The 22,635-nt window shown below is 41.5% G+C and overlaps 1 protein-coding gene across 4 annotated transcripts in view; it reads right to left on the reverse strand.

Moving 5' to 3' along the window:
- Positions 1–22,635, reverse strand: part of SAMD3 (sterile alpha motif domain containing 3) — a 44,640-nt gene that overhangs the window by 16,950 nt on the left and 5,055 nt on the right. For all 4 annotated transcript variants that reach the window (XM_034669133.1, XM_019803912.2, XM_034669131.1 and 1 more), the window contains exons 4-7: positions 22,268–22,345; positions 10,052–10,237; positions 9,710–9,794; positions 3,744–3,911 (exon numbers count right to left, since the gene is read on the reverse strand). In XM_034669133.1, the coding sequence (XP_034525024.1) occupies positions 3,744–3,911; positions 9,710–9,794; positions 10,052–10,237; positions 22,268–22,345 (517 nt within the window). The remainder of the gene's footprint in view (positions 1–3,743; positions 3,912–9,709; positions 9,795–10,051; positions 10,238–22,267; positions 22,346–22,635) is intronic.

A 22,635-nucleotide genomic window follows, 5' to 3' on the forward strand; every position in this document is an offset into this window, starting at 1 on the left:
TGGAGAATAATTGGCCAAATTTAAGTAAATGCACACCCTCTGCCCCATCAGCTCCATTTCTGGGTATACAACCCAAAGAAGTCACCCATAGGGAGGTCCAGAAGCAGACGTGGATGATGGTGTTCTCCACGATGCAATTCCTAGTGGGGAGGAACAGGGCTTGGGGCAAGGAGTACTTTATAATTCACTGCAATCATGGACTAGAAATACACTAATATGAATGAGTCTTAAGGAGTGTTAGTGAAAAAAGTGAAACAGGAATGAAGTACAGAATACCATTTACAGTAAGTCATATATATATATATATATATATATATATATATATATATATAAGCCCAAAATGAGAGTACACATTTTAGAACACTTACAGTTTAAAAGATTATAGAACACATTGGAATGGTGGCTCAAGGGCAGAGGTGAGGAACGAGCAGATAGGGATGAGCACAAAAAGGAACAGAACAGCGACAGGTCTCACACAGGGCAATGACCATAATAGGCCATGAATTAAGGAATGGAACTCACTCAAACTTCAATTAACACCTGAGATTTTTCACAAAAAAATACTACAAAGTAAAATTCCACTACACTGCTATGCAGTTCTATACAATTCCTGTAAGCTTTTAAAACCAGTATCTTCATTTAAACAGGATAATGTCGGCAACTTACGACATTACTCACTAAAGTCTACTGTTTTGAGAACCTAATTATACCTCTGTTTCTAAACATAAGACAAAGTACAGTCAAAGACAATGAAGCAAAGGAAACAGATTTATCAATTCACAGGGCTGCACACTGCTTAGACCGAAAACTGAAAGTCAGATGCATACGAGCTATAGCCCAGCCGCTGTGCTGGGGTGCTTGACCGTGCAAGCAGCAGTGACATGAGGTCATGAGGTTGGAAAAAAGATTTAAAAACACTGCAAAATGCCCAGCATTTTGGAGGCTTGGTCTGGAAAAACACAGTCTGGGATTCTGACCAGTATAGCCATCCATATAACATGTTGGTAAGCCTTTTTAGGGACAGAATATGAAGAACCTGGGTAGATTTAAGACTCATGGGTGGATGCTTTGACGTTGTGGATGCTTTGGGTTTCCTGGTGTGGGTTAAACGGCGATACACTGGCCTGGAGATTGGGATAGGAGGAAAGTTAAGGACAAAAGTTCTGTGGCCGATACTCAGATCCACACAAATTCTGCCGCTGCCTCAGTTATCTGCAGAAGCCCATGGGACAGAGCTAAGAGAAACACCTTCTTTCACTGAGACATCTACCTTCAGTTCTTGGATAAATTCCTCCCATCCATCAAAGAGAAGCAACAGAAATGAAACAAAACAAACAAAAATCTCTTTCCCTCTCTTACTCCTTTCCAAAATCCTCCTCTATCTAGTTCATCCAAAACCACTTCCTTGCCTTTGAGGAAATGGCCTGACTCCTGACTTCTGGCCTCCATCAGCATTTTCCGCCTCTGCTGCACATGAAATAACTGTTTTCTGCGTGATGGAAATATTGTGCCCAGTCAAGAAAGTTTCAAAGATGTGAGTTAATCCAACATGTCTTTAATTTTTAGAAATCTTCAAGATATTGAAAAGGAGCTATCAAAAGTTCAAAATGGAGATGGGAAGTAATTTAGGCAATTGATTTGAAGTATCAAATTCCATGAGAGAAGGAGTATATTCAATGGATTTGTCTTTCCATTCTTCTTAGGGTTTTACCATTTGCCTTGTCACCATGCAGGGTACAAAATACAGAAACACATTGTTTCTGTAATATTCTAGTGGAATTTTTCCCCATTCTTTGAAGCTTTTGGCTCTAGAGAACACTAGGCCACATACAGAGATGTTATAGCCTTTGGAAGAATCAGCAATCTGTGGCTCCATTTGTAAGGAGGAGAAAAGTAAATCTTCACTGATTAGATTTGTTTGCCAGAAAAAACACTGTCTCTTCAGACGTGAACAGTGGTCACTCTATAATCTTTTTTTGCCCCAGCTGGCGAGAAGGTCAAAAATAAATTCTATTGTAACTTAACTCATCTCGGACTCTGGTACATTCTCCGTGTTTTAGGGGAGCTGGGGGGGGGAGAAGAGGGATGTGTTTTTATAGCAAAACCCCTCGCATGGATCCTAGCAGGATTCATCTGAGTATTCAGGCTTGTCTGGGGGTCTAGGGGAGGATAGTGGAAGGGAAGAGTCATGAAGGGTGCCATTACATGAAGAACTGAGGTGGTATTGGGAAGGAACTGGAAAAGAAATGTACAAATTGCTTCAGTGATGATGTGTCAACAAAAAGGAGGAACTGCCATTTAGCCTGTGTGATCTCTAACCCCACGAACATACCTTTGAGTTCCAGTGCTAGGGACAATTACTAATCTTCCCATTTTACATTCATTCATTCCAATGAATTTTTGGTGAGCCATGAATCATAGAAAAAGAAGGAAAACTGAATTTACAAAACTTTATTTATAAAGGAACTCCATTTTTAGTATATGGAAAATGAAATTTTTTGAAAAGCCAATTTATGTATAACATAATTATGTTCCCTTACAAAGTGACTTTTTAAGAATATAAAAGATAATTAAAATAAATCTAGTTCTATCTTATCATGATTTTAGTTTATAACTGGAATATTGCAAAATTTCTAAAAAGTTACACCACTAAATTGTTATCTTTCATCTCGTCTCGTCGAAGAACAAGCATAAAATTATATTCTCTTAACTGGCCTATGACTTGAAAATCTCATTGAAAATTATAATAAGATATTTAAAATATACACCTTCATTTTTTTTACTGTTTTTTTTATGATGTGGGGATGAATGATTTGCAAAATATGTTTAAAAATTTCCCATCCCCTGGAGTTTATAGGTAGTACTAAGAAAATTGAGACGACCAACTAGATTGTTCTGTTACTATCAAATAAATACACCAGCTTAAAAAAAAATGGAATATTCACATCAAGCACATTCATTCACTAACATAAATATGTTTGTGGTGAAGAGTTAGGATTACATATGCATGTTGGATTGGTGTGGAAACAAAATTGGCAGTTATGGGATTTGACTTCTTTCATACTTGGTAGTTTGGACATCCTTCCTAAGCAGTTCATGTATTTTATTAGCAGGGGATATTTTTGGCTTTGACATATCTGGGGGCTCTGAGGTAGTTAAAGGATATCTATAGGATCTCAGTGACTGGGGCTGCATGCACATTACTTACAGCAAACCCGCTGCTGAGGGGCGAATCTCTGGGTGCTGCCTGGCCTTTAGGCCTGGAAGTCCTTACAGCCACCTGTGGGTTGGTACGGGATGCCTACTGGGCAATGGAAGGGCAGGAAGGGGTTTGTGTCCATGCCTGTGGGTTACATGCTTCCCCGAAACCTTAAGGATAGAGGCCACCCTACAGTGTAAGTACTAAAAGCTGTAGCAGTAAGAACAGCAAGAATGTAAAATATATTTTATGATGAGTGGAAGAGAAATTTTTCAAAGACCCAGAACATAAGAGTGTTTCCAGGTTTTTCAAAAGTTGCGAAAGAATAAACAGGAGAGGATGAATAACACACACTGTGTTTGGAAGCCCTCCTGTGGAAATATTACCATTCATATTATTAGCCATGCAAAAAACAGATTCCCCACCTCCAATTTTCAAAAAAATATGTGATTCTGTTTTAGTGAGTTTAGGTGCTATTACTTACTGCCCTTTAATCGATCAATCAATCAACAAATTATCAGAACATTTCAATATCCAATCTTACTTTTATCTGGACAATTTTAACCTCGTCAAAGCTTATGTCGGTAAGAGATTTCCTTGTCTGGCCTCTGCGGTGTCCAAATTTACACTTATTTCTCATCACTTGTTCGTCGTCTTCTATGGGTCTCCGAACATATTTAAAGCGATCTTTGAGAGCTCGTTTCCATAAAAACTGCGTAAATTAACAGAAGAGGACAGTTAATCTTCAAGGAGACTGGAATAATCCCACATAAACAACAAAATCCTCATCACTCTTGGGCTTGAAGTCATTTTCACATCACAGTAATAGAAATAATAAAACTACCCTTCCACTTACCTTCACGACGGTCTTGTGATACTGCTATAAAAATTATAATCCCTAAATCATAACTAAGGAAACAGAGTCAGGAAAACAAAAATACGTCCCCAATGTCACCTAGTTGTTGAGTGAATATACTGGCTCTTCAATCTGGATTTTCTAATTCCCCATATTGGATGTTTTCTACATACTTTGCCGTCTCCACAACACATTCCACCTTTCCACTGGGTTCTAGGGAAGAATTGATACAATCTCATGCATCCATGGATTGATGCATTTTCTTAAAAAATGTTTTTCTGTCATCCTTTGAAATTCACTTTAGTGAATACCATTGGCATTCATTCCCCAAATATTTGTGGAGCATCCACCGTTTCAAATACGAAGACCAGGGTCCTGCCCTGGGAGGGAGAGGGGGCACAGGCCGACCCCATCTAGCAGAGGGATGAGTAATTTCAATGCAGAAAGAAAAGTGTAGTAACAGGAGAAGAAAGCATTATCTTACATAGGAGACCACAGAAGCCTTCCTGTAGGAAGTGCACCTAAGCCGAGGTTTAGCTGTTAGGGTCAGAAAACTACATGAGTCGGGCCGATGGAGACAGCACTGGGTAATGCCAGGTGGGGAGTGGGGTGGATAGAAGTTCCAGGCCGATGAAGCTGACTGTGCCGTGGAGCAGAGGGACAGCCTGTTCCACTTGGACAGCTGCCAAGAGCTGTGCATGGCTGGAACACAGAATTTAAGGTGGGGAAGGGTTAAGAATGGGCCAGAAACTAAGGCAGGACAGACAGAGAAGCCAGCCGAATCCTGAAAGACACGGTTACCGCATAAACGGCCTTCACTGCAGCCCAGAAACAGATCTTTTCAAGCCCCTCTCTGTGGACAGGCTACCTCAGCATCGCCTAGGGAGCTTTTGTCCTTGATTCTTCCTCTAACGCAGTGGTTCTCAAACTTTAACCTGAATCACAATTCCCGGAGCACCTATTAAAACACGGGTTGCTGGGCCTCTCAGAGTCTCTGGTTGGGAAGGTCGGGGATGGGGCTGAGAATCAGCATTTCTTACAGGTTCCCAGGTGCTGCTGCTGCTGCTGGCCCAGACCCTCAGGATTCCAATCCAGTTGGTCTGAGCAGTGCCCAGATGTCTGTATTTTTCAAGGCTTTATTGATAATCCAGCTACAGAGCCAGTCTAGGAAGTCTTCCCAGGCCACGTTGCGAGAGGAGAGCAGATGGTCAGATCTGGGCTCTGGAAGAATCTGTCTGCCATGTGGAGTGTTCGGGAGATCAAAGACATGGGCAACAGCTGAGGGACACCACCAGGCTTTCTGTACAAACCAACACTGTCTTTCTCTGCTGGGCCTTTGGTTTTGGCCTGGAAAGCTCTATCCCTCACCTCCCCCACCCTGCTGGCATCTAGTTAAGTCTTGCTCTGCCTCCAGATCTCAGCTCAGCTCATGTCCCCTCGTTATCATCTCTCAGCTTTCCTCATCTGTACTTAGCACAACTTGGCGTTTACCTTCATCTGTGTGACGTTTTTCTGCTTCTGTGCTTTTCTATTCTGTTCTTTTCATTCTTCCTCTCTTTATTCTCCCCTATTTGCTTGCTTACTTGCTTCCTTCCCTCCCTCTCTCCTTCCTTCCCTCTTTATTTCCTTTCCTTTCACTAGGCCATAAGCACAAGAAGCCAGGCTCATGTCTGCCTTGCCCACCAAGCCCAGCACAGTGCCTGGTGCGTCTGGGAAACTATAAAATACTGGACTCCTGGTATCAGTCCTCTGTGAGGTACAGGGACCCAGGTGTCAAAGCCACAGACTAGAAGCAAGACTGAGTCTTGGCCTTGCTTGGTAAGGACCTCACTTCGTGAGGAGTAGCCCAACACTTCCCGAAACCTGAGCCTCGAGGCTGTTCCTCAGCCCCTCCACTTCCTTGTCTGCCATGTGCTTGAACAGGCCCAAGACTGGGTGACTTCGGGCATCTCTTCTAAGCTCTATTTCCTCACGGGACTAAGATTCTGCCGTTCCTTCTTCCCTGGCTGAAGTCTCTTCTATAGAAGAGTTATTCCCTACCCTTCAGAAGAAGGCTCTACGTTGGGAGGACCCAGGGTCTCGGCCTACTGTGTACTAGCCAAGAAATCAGCAAGTAACTCTTCAGTCTTAGTTTCTTCAACTATAAAATGGAACAAGCCCAATCCTGTCCACTGCCCTGGGGTTTCGGGAGGCCGACGTGATTGCTACTCATGGAGGTGATTTGTAACCAAGAGTGCTGTTTCTAAAACCCCCCGCGGCCCCCCGAGGGCTGCTGTGGGCTGAGGTCGCCGCCAGCGACTCTGATGAAGCTTCTCGGTGTGTGAGTCAGAGACGATCCCTCACCTCCCACGGGCTTGCGGGTTTGCCCTCGGCCACTGCCGAGAGCACAGAAGGAACGGCTGGCTTACATTTTTCTTGGTCCTAAAATATGAATGAATGCAAATACATGTTTCCCCTCTGAAGTCCTTCTAAACTGCTGGTCTGGTGGGAAGGGTCACACCATCAACTGCTAGGACGTTTTTAGATCACCCGTGTCTTTCCCAGCCTCGCCCTTCTCTCCTTATCAACTGTCTGACAGGAGCGCAGAAAAGACAAATCGGAGGGTATTTACTGAGCATCTGGGACATGCCTGGCCCCATGAGCTCCTTACACAGATGCTTCAGGAGAAAATAGCCCTGTCACTGAATAATCATCCTCCCTCTGCGTGCTTTTCCACCTGGGGGCGGGGGAGGGGGCAGGCAGTGCGGCGGAAAGAGCTACGTGGATACGGCTCTCCTTCAACCCTTCTGAAATACAAAACAGCCCTGAAATTACGGGCCCCTGATCTGATACTGGAAGCAGTCCATGGCGTCATCAGTGGGTCTTTGCTCCACATCTTACACCCAGATATAATCCTTAGGAAACATTCAGACAAACCCAGAATATGAGCCACCTTACACGGCCATTGGACTAGACTTGTCCAAGAAATACACATGGGGGGGGGAGGGCAAAGAGACTCTCCGAGATAAAAAGAAATTGAAGATACATAGTCACATGCAATGAGTAATCCTTGATTAGATTTTATAGCAAAATGTCCATTTCAAAGACATTTTTGGAATAATTGGAGAAATGGAAATATGGGTGATATATGTCTTTATGCAATTATTGCTCATTTTCTTAGGTATAAAAATAGTATCGTGCTTACAGAGGAAATCATCCCTACCCTTACAAGGTACCTGCTTGGGGTATTTAGGAACGGCATCTGAAACCTGTTTTTTGTTTCCAAATGCTCAGCCCAAACAAACAAATAAATAAATATGAGCCAGGAAAAATCAATGTGACAAAATATGAATACCCAGTGAGTCTAGATCAGTGATTCTGAAGTATCAGGATTTTGCTCTCTTCCCAGAATGCACGTGGCAATGTTTGGAGACACGGCTGTTGTCCTCATGGTTTGGGCGAGTGGGTGGGGACAGTCACACCTAGGGAGTGCCGGGGATGCTGCTGAACGTCCTACAATGCAGAGGACAGTTGCCACCACAAAGACTCACGCAGCCTAAACTCTCAGTACTGCCAAGATGGACAGACCTGGATCTAGGCAAAGGGCAGATGGGTGTTCACTTGGCATTCTTTCAACTTCTGTGTACATGTGAAAATTTTCAAAATAAGAAGTCGAGAATAAAAATAGCCCTAAACATGACCAAGAGCTTGCTCGCTTGTGCTTGCTTTCTCTCTCCCTCCCTCTCTCTCTCTCTCTCTCTCTCTCACACACACACACACACACACACACACACAAACATTCTCAGAAATTTTCTGTGTCTTCCACTGTAACATTTGAAACATAACTTCACGCACACTTGCAGGGAGAATTTGAGTAAATAGCTACCATGCAGCAGAGTTTCCCCTTCCATTCTCTGTGTGCAAACATGGGCCATAACATGCTAAGCAAATTTTCAGGTCTCTTTATCAGTTAACCATCTTTCGTTAATGCCACTGGGGATAGAAGTGGGTAAAATGCATACAAGATCAACATAAGCATTATTCATTACTTTCTATTTGTCTCACTTTCATAACCATGAAGCTAAAGGTCAAAATGTAATTGGAAAAATATGTATTTGCTTATATGTATGCAAAGATTCTCTAGAAGGAAACTTTAATAACATTAGTTACTTCCGGGGAGGAAGATTATGTAGCTGGGGGACGGAGGTGGGAGGGAGACTTTTCCATTTATATCTTATTGTAGCTTTAGAGTTTTGAACTTAGTGAATATATAACTCATTCAAACAGCATATTTAAATTTTTTTTGAAACACAACTAGCTCTATACACAGTAACACTGATTAGTTGGCAGACAGAATATCTTGCGTGTAGAAGGCATTTTTAGAACCAATTTTGTCAGGCATATCAGTGTGATTATCAATGCTGGGACTCTAGGTTTGTTTATTTTGCAGTTTTTCAGGGTTTTTTGTATAGTGTGGGGTTTTTTGGGGGGAGGAATTTGGTTTATTTTACAGTGTGCTTTTATATGTAGCTGCGCATTTTAGGAACAATGTCATACAAGAAGCAAAAATACCTAAATTCTGGTCTGGGCTTCAATGGTTACTAGTTTCAGACATGGAATACAATCCCTTTCCTGAGTCTGGGTGGTAAAAAAGAATATATATGGCCCTCTCCCACTCAGAAAATTCTGATTCTATCCACACGTGATAAACATTTCTTGAAAAGACAGAAAGAAATGGAAGGAAGGAAAGAAGGAAGGCAGGCAAACAACACTCCAGTCATGATAGCACTGACGTTATGTGCTGTCCTGTCCTTCTCCTTCTGTGTATTACACCCCTTAAAGACCCTTCCTGGAGACTCAACAGGACACATAGGCTTCCGAACTGCTTTGAGGGAAAGCCAGAAAGATGATGACTACAGACAAAGAAGACAAAAGAAGGAGATGGGTAAGGGATGAACAGGTGGGGCACAGGGGATTTTTAGGTCAGTGAAAAATACTCTGTAAGATACAATAATGATGGATACACGCCATTATACATTTGTTCAAACCCATAGAACATACAGCCACAAGAATGAATCCTAATGTAAACTATGGACTTTGGGTGACAATGATGCGTCTATGTAAGTTCACCATTGTACCAAATGCCTCACTCTGGTGGGGGGATATTCCTAATGGGGGAGGCCATGCATGTGGGGTCAGGGGGTACATGAGAAATCTCTGTACCTTCCTCTCAATCCTGCTGTAAACCTAAAACTGCTCTTTAAAAAAGTCTTATTTTTTTAAAAAAGGCAAAGGAACACACAGAGAAACAGAGAAGGTATCAAAAAAGAGCAGAGCCGAGAGGCGGGGGATGTTGTGGGGGGGGGACGAGGGGGAAAGGNAGGCGGGGGATGTGGTGGGGGGGAGACGAGGGGGAAGGGAGGGCAGGGGGGAGAGAGAGACCAAAGCTAAGGAAAAAAACAGAGACTGACAGAATGAGACAGAGCTAACAGAACAGAATCAGAAAGAGACCAGACAGAGACAATGAGTCCAAGAAGACAGAGAAAGAGAAACAGACATAGATGGCTAGAGAGAAACTGTGGGAAGGGGAATGGGGCATACAATTACTGCACAATACAATGCTATTATTTTAAGATGGGTTGGGATGCATGGCGTGGTGCCATGTGGTCACTTACAAAGCCACAGCCGTCCTCGTCCAGGAAAGGGTGGGCCTGCAGTAGGGCATTGACCACATCATTGTACTGCTGGGTGCTGGGGTACCTGGTGAGTGCAACAGGGGGGACATTTTTCACTTCAAGTAGTCCACATTCCTTCCTATAAGTTGAGTCCAAATTATATTCACTGTTCTTCAGATCATTTTATGTAACAATGTAGATATTCAAATATTGGGCAATGTTGGGCTTATTACCAACATGTCATCCAAAATCGGAAGCACATTGGTTCCAAATGAGTCCTCCTACTCGACTCTGAGAACAGACCCTCTCCCAAAGCAGCAAGTCTGCCCAGTTATTACTCACAGTGAGCCTTCCAGATACTTAGTCATGTCAGCTTGGAGAAACTCAATGATCCTTATCCTCATGCTGTGATCGGGACACTTCTGTTCTGCTAACATGCATTTGACATCATAGGGAAACTCTGGTAAAACATAGGACTTAGTCCATTGCAATGCTTTATTCCTTGCTAGAACATGTTTCACGTTCCTTCTGTTAAATAAAAACACACAGAGAGTGAAATTCTATTTCAAATAGAAGCAACTTGTGAATTCGCTACATCCTGAGAACTTATCATATAAACCACTTTCCTGAGGGCTAAATATGGAATTCATCAATCCAACTTGTATCCATTCATCTGTCCACAAATGTTTGAGGGCTCATTAGGTATCTGTTTTCTTTCCGTTTGTACTTACATAAATATTTGTAGTTCTGGAAAACCTGTCTTAATAAAATTGACTGGGGAATAAATCCTAACGTTGGAAAGAAGACTGATTCATACATCTTGAAGAGGTAATATGAAATGCATAGCTCAAAACTGAACAAGATAGCCAGCAAAACAGAGTAAGTCGCAGCTCAGAAAAGTAAATGAGGCATACAATTAAAGTCTCAGCACCTGATTAAGAAAATTCTTCTAATTGATTTACTCTCTTACTGTTTATAGTGAAATACAAGATCCACTTAATTTAGTTGGTGTTTGACCATTTTAATAAGGTAAACTGAGTTTCTAAATTAAAAGTACATATCAGATACTTACATTCAGATGGAGTCTCTAAAAAAGACTCCAGGAAGCTATAGCCACAGAAAGCAAATCAAGCAGATCAGTGTTTGCCTGGGGCTGGAGATTAGAGCCGGGACTGACTGCAAAGGGGTGCAAGGGAGTTACTCAGGGGGCTGGAAGCATTCCAAAGTGGACTGTGATGGTAGTTGCGCACCTCTATAAATCTGCCAAAATTAACTGAGCTATTTTAAATAGATGAATTTTATGTTATGTAAATGATACCACAATAAATCTATTTATAGATTTAAATATCAGAACCACTTGAAAACCTCAAAGTTAGTAATTGATCAAGTGTGTAAGAAGAAGAATCTATAGTAAGATTTCCCAACAAGTTACCAGAGGCAACAGGCTTGCCTTGGAATGGAAGTGAAGGAATAGAGGCAAGCCAAGTAGGAGACAAAGGACAGAAGGATTTCCTGAATTCGCCCCGTAGGTTTATTTTCTGGCACTCCCATGGAGTCCTTCATCGTCCAAACAAAATTCTGATGAGTTTTGAAAGGCCAGGCTTCCTTTTGAATTTGAGGTCATTTATTATAAGAGTGCATGAGGCAAATGAAACATGGGGAATAAAGGAAAAAAGGAGAAAGCGCTCTCCTCTCTGTTCATGATAAGCTCTCTCTTTTATTCCCCGTTTTGCAGTCCAGTCTCAGTGTGGAAAATATGTCCTGGCTAAAAGAAGCACATGGATAATTTAATACTTGATCCAAGGAAGCAACAGGCAATTCCCAGATGAAATTTGTGCTTCAGCCCAAACTACTTCCAGCATGTTTCTCTCATTTCGTTGCATCTTTCAACCAATAGTTACTGGGGGTCTACCGTTTGCCCATTCGTCTTCTACAATCCCGATTTCCTTTCCTAGCGTGTTAATTTGTTTCTTTCACCCATGATCTATCCTGTACCCACTCAGACCAAGGGTGTAAAGTAAGGCAAGTTTTGTTCGCTTTCCCAATGTTTTTAAAAGGTGCTATAACTGCGCAGGTGTTAAACTTGGTTTCGGTACATTTTATCTCCTTTTCCACAGAAGTTTGTAGTGGCTAAATCAGCTGCATGATGCCTTTAGGCTTTTGAGACTGCTATTCCTTATTTAGTTATGGATCAATGGGTAACTTGAGTATTTCCATGCCATCAGATAGGGCTTCGTACAACTCTTACCTTCTTTTTCTATATATTTTCCCATATGTCACTTCTCAAAATAAGGGTAAGGACTATATAGCATAATTTTTGTCAAACTGCTTAAATGTAGCTAGACACATACTAAGCTCCATCAAAGTTCACTATCCCATCTATTCCATTTTCCCTTTGATAGCATCATTAGGCAAAATCAGAAGCATCACATTTTTTCTTTACATTAATGCAATTTAACACGGTATTCTGGAAGTGAGGGTAACATAGTTATGCTAACTAATACAAGTCCAAACAAATATGACACAAGTAAAGGGACTCATCAGAAATTTAAAATACACTCTAATCTGGAAGCAGATGACTGTAGGCACAGTCATTTCCCATCCATAAAATGGTATTTGCATTGGATCCAAAAAAAATCTTTACTGTGAGGTTAAGATTATTCATCTTACCGTTACTGAGGTGGAGTTGAGCAGAACACCAATAGAAGTCCCCCTACAGCAAGGGCAGGGAGCAGAAAGCAACCCCAAACTGAGAGGACCCTAACATTTAGGTTCCCACCTCAGTGCCAGTGCTCTTCAACAAAATACCACGAAACAACAGACCACCAAGCCAATGGATCTCAATCCTGGGTATCCAATAAAATCAACTGGAGAGCTTTTAAGACAATATGAATGGCTAGGATTGATCCCAGTCTAGCTGAATCAAAGTCTACTGAACGAAATACTCAGTTTGTATGTAGAGTTAATATTTGTAATAAAAAAACTTATAATAAAGTTGACACATCTGCTAAATGTGTTAATATGAGTCATTATTGCAATATGCACTAGTTTAAAAAAATCATGAGCTGAGGTTCTCATGAAAAAGTTCATTGATTCTGAAACTGTGTCTAACTTTTTTGTAGTTCTCTTATATTTATTTTCTTAATTATTTTTAAATTTTTTATTTAAATTGAATTTAATTAACATATACTGTATTATTAGTTTCAGAGGTAGAATTTAGTGGTTCATTAGTTGCATACAAGACCCAGTGCTCTCACTACTTCAATTAGAGTGAAAAATCATCTAATTTTGCAGAAAGTAGGGGGCTCACCTCGGGTAAGGAAGATGGCCCTATTAAGAACAGGTCAGATTGAGCTCCAGCTCTCTAAGGAAAGATTTCAATGCACAGAAGACCAAGGCTGAGCCTTGGCAGTGAGCAGAAGAGCATATGTGTTAACACGGGAGCAGAGACTATTTCTTTTATCTCCAGCATAGATGATTTTGCTTTAGTTGAGTTAGTGCACAATGACTGCTGAAAGGATGACCGCGGTCAGCTGAAAGGAGTGGTTATCTGCACATGGCTGAATTCAATTTGGTCTCAACAATATCATAAACATTTCAGTGGCTCCTCACTGCATTCGCTAGCCTGGTAAACCAACTCGCCATCTATGCTCCAAATATGTCCCTCATGTCACTCCCATCCTGCCTTTCCTTAATCTCTTGCACATTAATCTCTTCCCAATCACTTTCTAAGACCACCTCCTCAAAAGTCAATAATGATTTCCTGATTTACAAATCTGGGGCCTTTTAACACTGGCCTTTTTCAAGACCTTTCTGACCACATGTAGCACAATTGACCACTTTTGCACAGCCCTCTTTTCTTTCTCATTTTCCTACACGCTGTTTTACTTGCCTCCCCTCTATCTCTCCAAGAACTCATTTGTTCTATTTGCTGACTTATTCATCTTTATCTTCTGTGAGAGTTTGCACATGGCTTGGTCTTTGCCTTCTTAATCTTCAGATCTATGCTTTCTCCCTCATGCAGCTCATCCATCCCCCATGGCCTCAGCTCTGAGCTACCTGTTAAAGGATTATAAATCATCAATAATCATCTCTTTTCCATACCTCATCCTCCATCTCCAACAATTTGTACATTATTCATTTCATACTCAACATGTCTAAAATAATTTATAATCTTTTCATTTCAGAGCCAATTTTCCATTTGCTATAGACTGGCTTGTGCCTCCCCCACCAACGTTCCTGTGTTGGAGCCCCAATCCCCAATGGGGCTATAGTAGGAGATAGGACCTTTATAAAAATAATTAAGGTAAAATAAGCCCCTGATACATAGGACCTGCGTCCTTACAAGAAGAGGCATCAGAGAGCACTTTCTCTTTCTCCATCATATTGGCCATTTGTAAGCCAGGAAAAAAGCTCTCACCAGAAACCAAATTGGCTGGCATCTTGATCTTGGACTTCCCGGCCTCCAGAATGTAAGAAATAAATTTTTGTTGTTTAAACCACCCGGTCTATTTTATTATGGCAGCTGAGCTAAGATACCATTCCAATTTCCGTGTCTTTCATTGTGCTTCTTTCTCTTAGCAACTCAGACTTAACACTGCAATGTTCTTAATTCTTTACACCTGGGCATCATGAAAATTTCTCTATATCTTATCTCTTGTATTTGCCTACTTCTCTCCATTGTTCATTTATCCAGGCATTCATCACTCAATGTGGGCTACTTTGATAGTTGACTAGCAGAGTTCTGCTTCTCAAACAGCCTATTTAGCTCACACTGGACAAACTATTCCATGAATAATAACTATTAGCATTGGACAAAATACAAAAAGCAAACAAACAAAATTATCCAAAAACACCAGAAAGTAGGAAAAAAGCAGGCAGATTCTGAAGAGAATCTACACTGGGAAGAAAAGGAAGACATGGAACGAATTTCCTTTTTATGACTTTTGGCCTGAAGGCAGGCCTCAGGAGTGCTGCTCAAAACCCAAGGAGAAAACCTGCAGTCTTTCTGGACTACCAAATTAGTGGGCAGAGTTTGGGCAACCTTCTCTCCGGAAAGAGGAAGAGAATCCTCAAAAGGAGATAGCTAATAAGAGGGAACTACAAAATTGATGTATAAACTGTCCAAATCTTTGGCTGGTCTAGAACCACACATATGCATAGCCCAACTAAGAATAAGAGAGCTAAACTTGGATTTGAGCTGATCCTCAAGACAGTTTTCAGTTCAAGTCCAAGCAATTTTGTTGTTTTGCTAAAACAAACTAACCAATAATCAACACTCTTCTGGTAAATAGTACAGAATCAAGAGTTTCCACACTGTGACATTCACAATGTCTAAGATACAATCCAAAATTATGTAACATAAACAAAAATCCCAGAAAAGTGTGACCCTTTCTCAAGAATGAAACAATTAATAGAGTGTGATGCTGAGATGACCCAGATGTCTATGAGGACTTTAAGACAGCTAGTATAACAATGTTCAGTGACTTAAAGGAAAATATGCTAGTGTGATTAAAATAATAGGACATCACAAAATTTGAAATTAAAAAAATGTACTAAATAGGATTTAACAGTAGAATTGATATTATATAGAGAAGAGTCAGTGAGCTTGAAGGCAGAGCAATAGAAATAATCCAATCCAAAAAATAAGGAGAAAAGAGATTGTCTTCTCAATACAGTAATGGTTCATTTTTTAAATTCCATGTTGTCATATTTTATCCCCATAGATAGCCATAAAACCTTCTCCCCTTGATCTTCTATCTAATTTTACATAAACACTGATATCATCATGTCAGGGGAGTAGCCAGCTGGAACTGGTTAATGGCTTCCTTTACGAATTAAAACATCTTGACCCAAGACATAGCCCGGGACCCAGTATACCACACCAGTCTTACTTGACATAGTAACCATGCCCAAGAGAAAGAAGCAACTCAGGTTCTAGGCCCATGGCTCCTGGTCTAATTGAATGACCATAGCAGATTATGCCAACTGGCCATCTGAGGTCTGGACACGTTAAGAAAGCTGTCAGCGATGCTATTCAAAAGTAACATATCTCTGTAGCTTGCCGGGCTCCCAGGTTCCTATGGAGAAGCTCTTCCTAGCACCCAGTTGCCCTGTCATCATGATAAAATGGATGCCCAAGAGGAATATTCATAAGAAAACTATCTCCAGAGAGAGGACAAACACGGTATTCAAACACAAAACAGAGCTGGAAAAGCAGCATATCACATGGAGAGAAGGCTATTGCTGGCCTCCTACATTTGTCCTAATCATATAACAAATTTTGCCCTAATTTGATGAATCCTTGGACTATCACTTCAACTCTTGTCTTTTGAAGCAGTTTATTCTGAAGGACCACTCACTGGTTGTCTGTCTGTGACTGACAACTGTCATAGTGACTGAAGCCTATAGAGAAGGTCAGCTGTCTCTGGGCTTATGTGATCTGATAACTGGACCTCATGTATCACTGTGCAATCCAAATACCCAAGAATCCAGCATTTCTTGGAACTATTCCCTGTCTGTAAAAGAATTAAAAATACCTCAGGTACTGAAAGATTGTTGGGATTAGACAGAAGCCAATGTGAAAATGTTGCTGCAAATCTGAAAGTCCCGTAGTTTAAAGACCAAGTATGTGGGAAAGCTGAAATTTCATCTTCAACACCTGCCATACTAGAGGTTTTGCCTTTTGTGATTCATCATGCAAACTTCACCCTTTTCCCAATTGTTGTAGGCATGATACTCTTCCTGTTTCCTTACAGTGTAACCCATACATTGAGTGACATGGGTGATTCAGGATTCTTCTGTCCCTGGCATTGACTATGGTAGACAGGCCATCGGGGACCCAGTATACTATGTTCATCTCTTTGAACAATAGCATCTTCAGGATCTGTTCTCCCTGAGAATAGAGTTACTTTTGCCTATTTCTAAGGGAAGGTCTGAGCCAGGCCCATCCTTGAATTATCAGCCCTTTGGGTTCCTGGAACTCTCCAAGAAGAGGAAAATAACTATGATTTATTAACATGTTTGAATGTAAAAATGTATTTTTGGAAGGAAAAACCTGGAATTATTCCCTGCAATAAAACCCCATTCAGAGCTATTGAGTATTGGCAGCTATTTTATCCCCCTGAAAGCGGATACTCTTGCTTTAGGGAGAATATAAACTCTTGAACCTCTAGACCAGAAAGCTTCGGTGTTTCTTTACGAATTAAAACATCTTGAGTCCAAAACTGTTGCTTCCAATTTAGTTGAATCTTCTATTCAAGGAAATTTTCTCATTCTCCCTTTGTACATTTCCACAAATAAAGCAGGTGATAAGGTTTTTAGATTCTGTGAACAAAAATAAAATTCATGTGTATAACTTCTGAACATCCCAAATTTGAGTTCATCATCATAATAATTAGAACCATTCATAATATGGTCCAATTCTGTGCTGTCTTATAATCAACTATTGTCCAATGTGAATTCTCAGATCCAGCCAAAAATCAAGCCTCTGTATCACCAGAACACACGACACAGGTATCAGCAGTTGCTTCTCTCACCCAGAAAGCCTGAAGTTTCCCCTCATTCTTCTAGGTTCCTCTTAAGCCCTCTCTTCAGGTAGCCTCTCCTCCACTCTTCTGGCTTTCAGGTGGTCTTCCTTGTCTGCACCCCCCGCAACATCGCCTAGTCCTGTGTTGGCCCCATGGGTACTCAGCTAAGTCTTGCCTCCTTATCAACTTTGATTTCCCTGTGAATTGTTGAGTGGAACAGTTTGTAACAAAAATGGTGTAAAAGATTTAGGAACATTTGAGAGATAGAAAATATTCAATGTAATATTCTATGACAGATAAAGATGGTCTTCTGTTCCATACACATGTGTTTTCACACATAGAATTGACATCTTTCCAAAAGGAGAGTCCTGTTACCTTAAAAATCGCCCACCTGTCTCAAAGGAACCACTGACTAGCAAGGCATCAAGCCAATGTGCCAGCAAAAAGAAGGGCCACATAAGTCCTTACGTTTGAGATATGAAATCCTGTGGGACTCAAATCCTAGAGACGCAGATCTGGGATTGGAGCAAAGTCCTCCATAGACACAAAACGTATATAAGAATTAGACTGTGGCTGTGGAGAATTACCAAATGATCAAATACACCTCCTCCTCCCCCAAAAAAGCCTCCCAAAGGAGTTTTTCTAGGTCTCGCCCAGTCTCAGCAGCGTCCCATGAGGATTCTCTACAGAACAGGGGGCAGAGCTCGCAACACACTCATCTGAATCCTGGTTGACTTGGAGCCACAGTCATTTCATGAATCATCCCTGCTTTTTTAAACTTCAGAACCCAAATGGCACCTTTCTCCAAGGGCACCTGCTTAGAGATCATTCGCTATCTTCAGGAACGGCGATGTTTTTCTTTAATTTTATAAAATGGCATGGCTTTCTGGTTCTCCAAGAAGAAGAGCATGGGACAAATGGGGCACTTTTCTGTGAGGAATGCCCATTCTGGCTACAGCACTTGGTCTTCATATCTGAAATACCACCAGGGGTAGTCTTCCCGCCATTGGAAGGGAAAATGATGGCAAATACTATGCTCTCCAGGGACCGAACTGAAAGATTGTGTCCCACCAGCCACTTTCTTCTGAGATCTCGTTTTCATTTTATTCTTCTCCACACCCAAGCTCACAGACTTTATACACTGACAATGTTACAGATTGGCGTGCCCAGCTCCCCGTGACCAACTCTGAAGCTGAATGGCATGTGACCACAGCAACATCTAATGGCTGAGATGTTTTGGGGATCTAGAAGAAGAGGAAGGAACCTACTCAAGGCTTAGACATTTGTTTAAAGGATTCAGTCATCTTAACCTAGAAAAGAAAAGGATGTTATAATATGTCTCTTAAAAATAGTGATCACACTTCACCAAACTACAAATCACACAGAAGCGTCGCTCTGTGTTACATGCCAGTGCTCTGGTAATTGCCTGCTTTACTTTAGCTCAGCAAGACTTTCCACTGCTAAGAAAACAAGGCGAACAAGAAGTCTGGAAAAGCTCAGGAAAGAGATACATGCCAATGAACAAGGTGAGGTGGGACCTCTGAAAACAGGGAACAACGTCACTGCAAGACGCGCCTGGACCGTGAAAGAAATGCTCTCCTGTTGCTGGAACTGGCGGTCCCCACCACTAATTCAGAAAATGTTTGCTCCACATTCTCAGCATTTTGATGTTTGCTTTTAATTTATGTTTTATAGCTGCGGGCTTTCACATCTGCCATTTAAACTGTCAGGCTTCCAGAGGAATTTAGTCCCTGAAGTGCATGTGTGAACACATAATCAGACATAAACAGGGGGTAGAGATGTGGACGGCATCAGGCATGTGCTATAGCACAGACAGACAGACTCCTCTCAGATTTTCCCTGTCTTTGGCTGCCAGTGTGAGATTCAAGACCCAGCAGCCTTTGGGGCTCCGACTGATCACAAAGGGAAGCCTAAAATAAATATTTTATGTCTTCCCATTGCTCAATTCCTCTTGGTATTGACAGACATACAAAAATCCAGAAACTTCTAGCACGTGCTGTTTGCTTGGCTGTGAATGTCCTTTTCCTTTCCTGCCCTGTTTTCCATTAGCTGAATTTCTAATCATCTTTGAAAATCCCGAGCTTTTGTGAAGTATCTCCCCAGAGGCTTTCTCCATACTCGGTTCCTTGAAAGTCTTAGTTCTTTCTCTTCTGTGCTATGTGCGTACCCTGCGCCTTTCTGCTTCTACAGCTCTTTCCCACATGGCAGTTGTCAGCTGACATACCCGTCTTGTCTCCGAGACTCAGAGGTCCCCTGCGTGAGGACTAAAGTACCCCCTACTCCCCGCCCCCACAGTCTAAATCACACCTAGCTCATGGTATGTATTCAGGAACTTTTGCACTGAACAAAAAGGGGGAAAATAGATTAGAATTCAAGTTTAGTTTAGATCTTTAAAGACTTTATATTAGATTTAATGGGAATGCGCAAGAGTCACAGAATTATTTACCAAGTTTTCTCAGCCCAATTTCCCCTGATTCTGCAGTTCCTGTTTGGCTGGGCCCACAGCTATCCTGCCCTGAAGGAAATTTCCGTCCTAGCTTAGTGAGCCAGTATTCCTCACTTCATCTGGGTCTGTGCTTAAGCATCACCTAGTCCAAGTCAAAAGACTTCCCTGAAAATGCCATCTGAAATAGAACCCTCCTGAACGCTCACACACACACACACACACACACACAGGCGCTGTTCACTCTCTATCCCCCCTCCTTTTTTCTTTGCATTAGTGATCTTCATAGCACTTAAATATATCATAATGGAATGTCACATTTATTTGCTATTTTTCTCCCCCATTAGAACGTGGGGTAGGAAGTTTGGTCTGCTTCGTTTGCTACTCTATCCTCAGTGCTGACACCAGGGCCTGGCCCAGAATCAGCATTCAGTAAATATTTACATGTGAAACAAATGAGTTCATCCTGGTTTAGGTAAGAAATCTTTAAGTCAAAAAAAAAGAAAAAAAGAAAGAAAGAAAGAAAAAAAAAGAAAAGAAAAGAAAAAAGAAAAGAAAAGAAAAGAAAAGAAAAGAAAAGAAAAGAAAAGAAAAGAAAAAAGAAATCTTTAAGTCAGTATTTCCCCCAGGTGTGTTTTGTAATGTTAATAGATGTTAAGCCAGGAGAAAGAACTTTGGGTGGAGCAAAGTTCAATGGGTGTTCTCACTGTAGGACTCCTCATAGCATTTACTGTGTTTGTGGACTCTGGGAAATCGCCAGTTAAGGACTAGGGTTACAATGAAGCACTTCCAAAGCTCAGGTGCTTTAGGTATAGATATTCTAGATACCTTGTGGTGGGAGATGGTGGACTGCTGCATTTCCCACGGAGGGATCCTTGCCCCACTGCCCTGTGACAGTTTATCACCTGTATGGTCTTTGCAGCACTTCACTGAGCCTCCCTCTATTATGCGCTGGATAAGCTGCGCAGATGACTACTGTGCCCCTTATCTGAGCTGCGTATGCGATCGCGCCTGCGAACAAGACATCGAGTGGGGACCAACTGACGTTTGCCTTACTGAGCATAGGCAGACGGGTAAGATCATGCTGCATTTCCAAGGAAATGTAGACCAATGACAAAAATCATTAAAATAATTTTTAAATATGCATGAAACCATGACTAATTTATAATTACGCCCAAAGGGAGAAGCAAAACATCTGCACACATATACTTAAAGTTTAAGTGAAGTGTTTCTAAGTAACATTTAGGAAACCTCTGCCTCTTTATTTGATTTTATGCCTTATTAAGCACTAAAAGGGAAGCAAATAGAGTAAATGAAAACCAAGGGATGGCATTGCAAAAAAAAAATCTCTTTCCAAAGGGTCACCAGCGCATGTTGAAGATGGGTCCTCATAATCCTTCCATCAGGGAAGGGCATTTAAGCAACTCAGTCAAGAGCATGTGTCACCTATCACCAAAGACACCTGCATCGTGTCACTTTGGTTTCCAAACCCTCCTATTTCTCTCCTTTTCCAACCAGCTCCGTTTTTTTCTCCCCCGTGTCAAGCTCTATGAAGGATGAGAAATACCATGAGGCCCAGAGGTGTTCCTTTAACCAGCCATGTGAAAAAAATGGCGATAATAATCCTTCCCTGCAGGTATCACAGAACCGTTATGAGGATGAAATATCATCCAAAGGCTTAGAAAAGAGAGGGGCGCCTGGATGGCTCAGTCAGTGAAGTGTCTGACTCTTGATTTTGGCTCAGGTCATGATCTCGACATAGGGAGAGATGGTAATGTGAAAGTTTTATGAAACTATAAAGGGCCCCACCCTGGCTTGACTATTGCCTGATGATTCTGCTAGGACAGTTGATGTCTCCTTTCAATGACAGTACATTTAAAGAAAGCATTTGATGGTGGGTGACGGGAAGCCATAAGCATCATGACTGATGCGTGAACCACACAGTCCGGGTGACCGGGAAATGTGTAGGCCGCCATGACTCTGTACTGCATCTTACCTACAATTGCCCTCAGGACTTTGTCTGACTTTCCTATTCCTGGGTCTACTTCTCCAGGTTTATAGTTTCTCTTTGTTCCAATGTAGCCCATATATGGAAATACTATACCATGTAAATTCCAGTGTAGAAATACAAGGAAATGTCAGCCAAAGCAGGGTCTCCATCTGGAACAGTCAAGTTAAAACAACCACAACTACAAAATACAAAACAAAAGCAAAGACTCCACAAAAGGCAGACTCTATGGGACACTATTCACTGAATAAATGCCATTTTTGTGGCTACTGCCAATCACCGCTGACAGTTTATAACAGAGAAATCCTCTTTTCCCTTAACATGTACTTGAAAGATGCTCAATATTGTCTCAACACTTCACTTGTCCAATATGAAGATCACGAGTTTTAATCTTCATCTTTTACCAAATCTCGTCATCACTGGATAAAAGACTCCCTTCCAGGAAAACAAAAGGTTCCCACTTTAGAAATGCATTTAAACACATGAAATCTCATTAAAAAAATGAAGACAAAATATTATCATTTGGCTTTAAAATGTTTAGAAGTTAGCAATCCCACCTCTGTTTCAGTACTCTTTGGTCAATCCGTCCATTATTAAGGGTTTCAGCTGCATAGAAAGATGGCGTCTGTTCACCCCTGTCACCAAGAAAGAAGAGTTGGGTTAGGAGCTATTCAACAGGAGCCACAACTGTTGACTTTCATGGCAGCTCTGAGGGTAGAAAGCCCATAGTGACACCATAATCAGTGTCCACCTTCCATCTCCACATTCAGGTTACAACTAAGAGAACTGAAAAAAAAGAGGATACACTGGAGTCATCTCACACAGAGGTTCATATAGGCCAGGAGGTAGACTGATGCCTGTTCACAATGCTGTTTGCACCCATCGGTTGTATTATAAATGCTGTTATGTCCATCCTTTCCTCTTT

Source organism: Ailuropoda melanoleuca, chromosome 10 (genome assembly GCF_002007445.2).
Source record: "Ailuropoda melanoleuca isolate Jingjing chromosome 10, ASM200744v2, whole genome shotgun sequence".
Taxonomy (NCBI): Eukaryota; Metazoa; Chordata; class Mammalia; order Carnivora; family Ursidae; genus Ailuropoda; species Ailuropoda melanoleuca.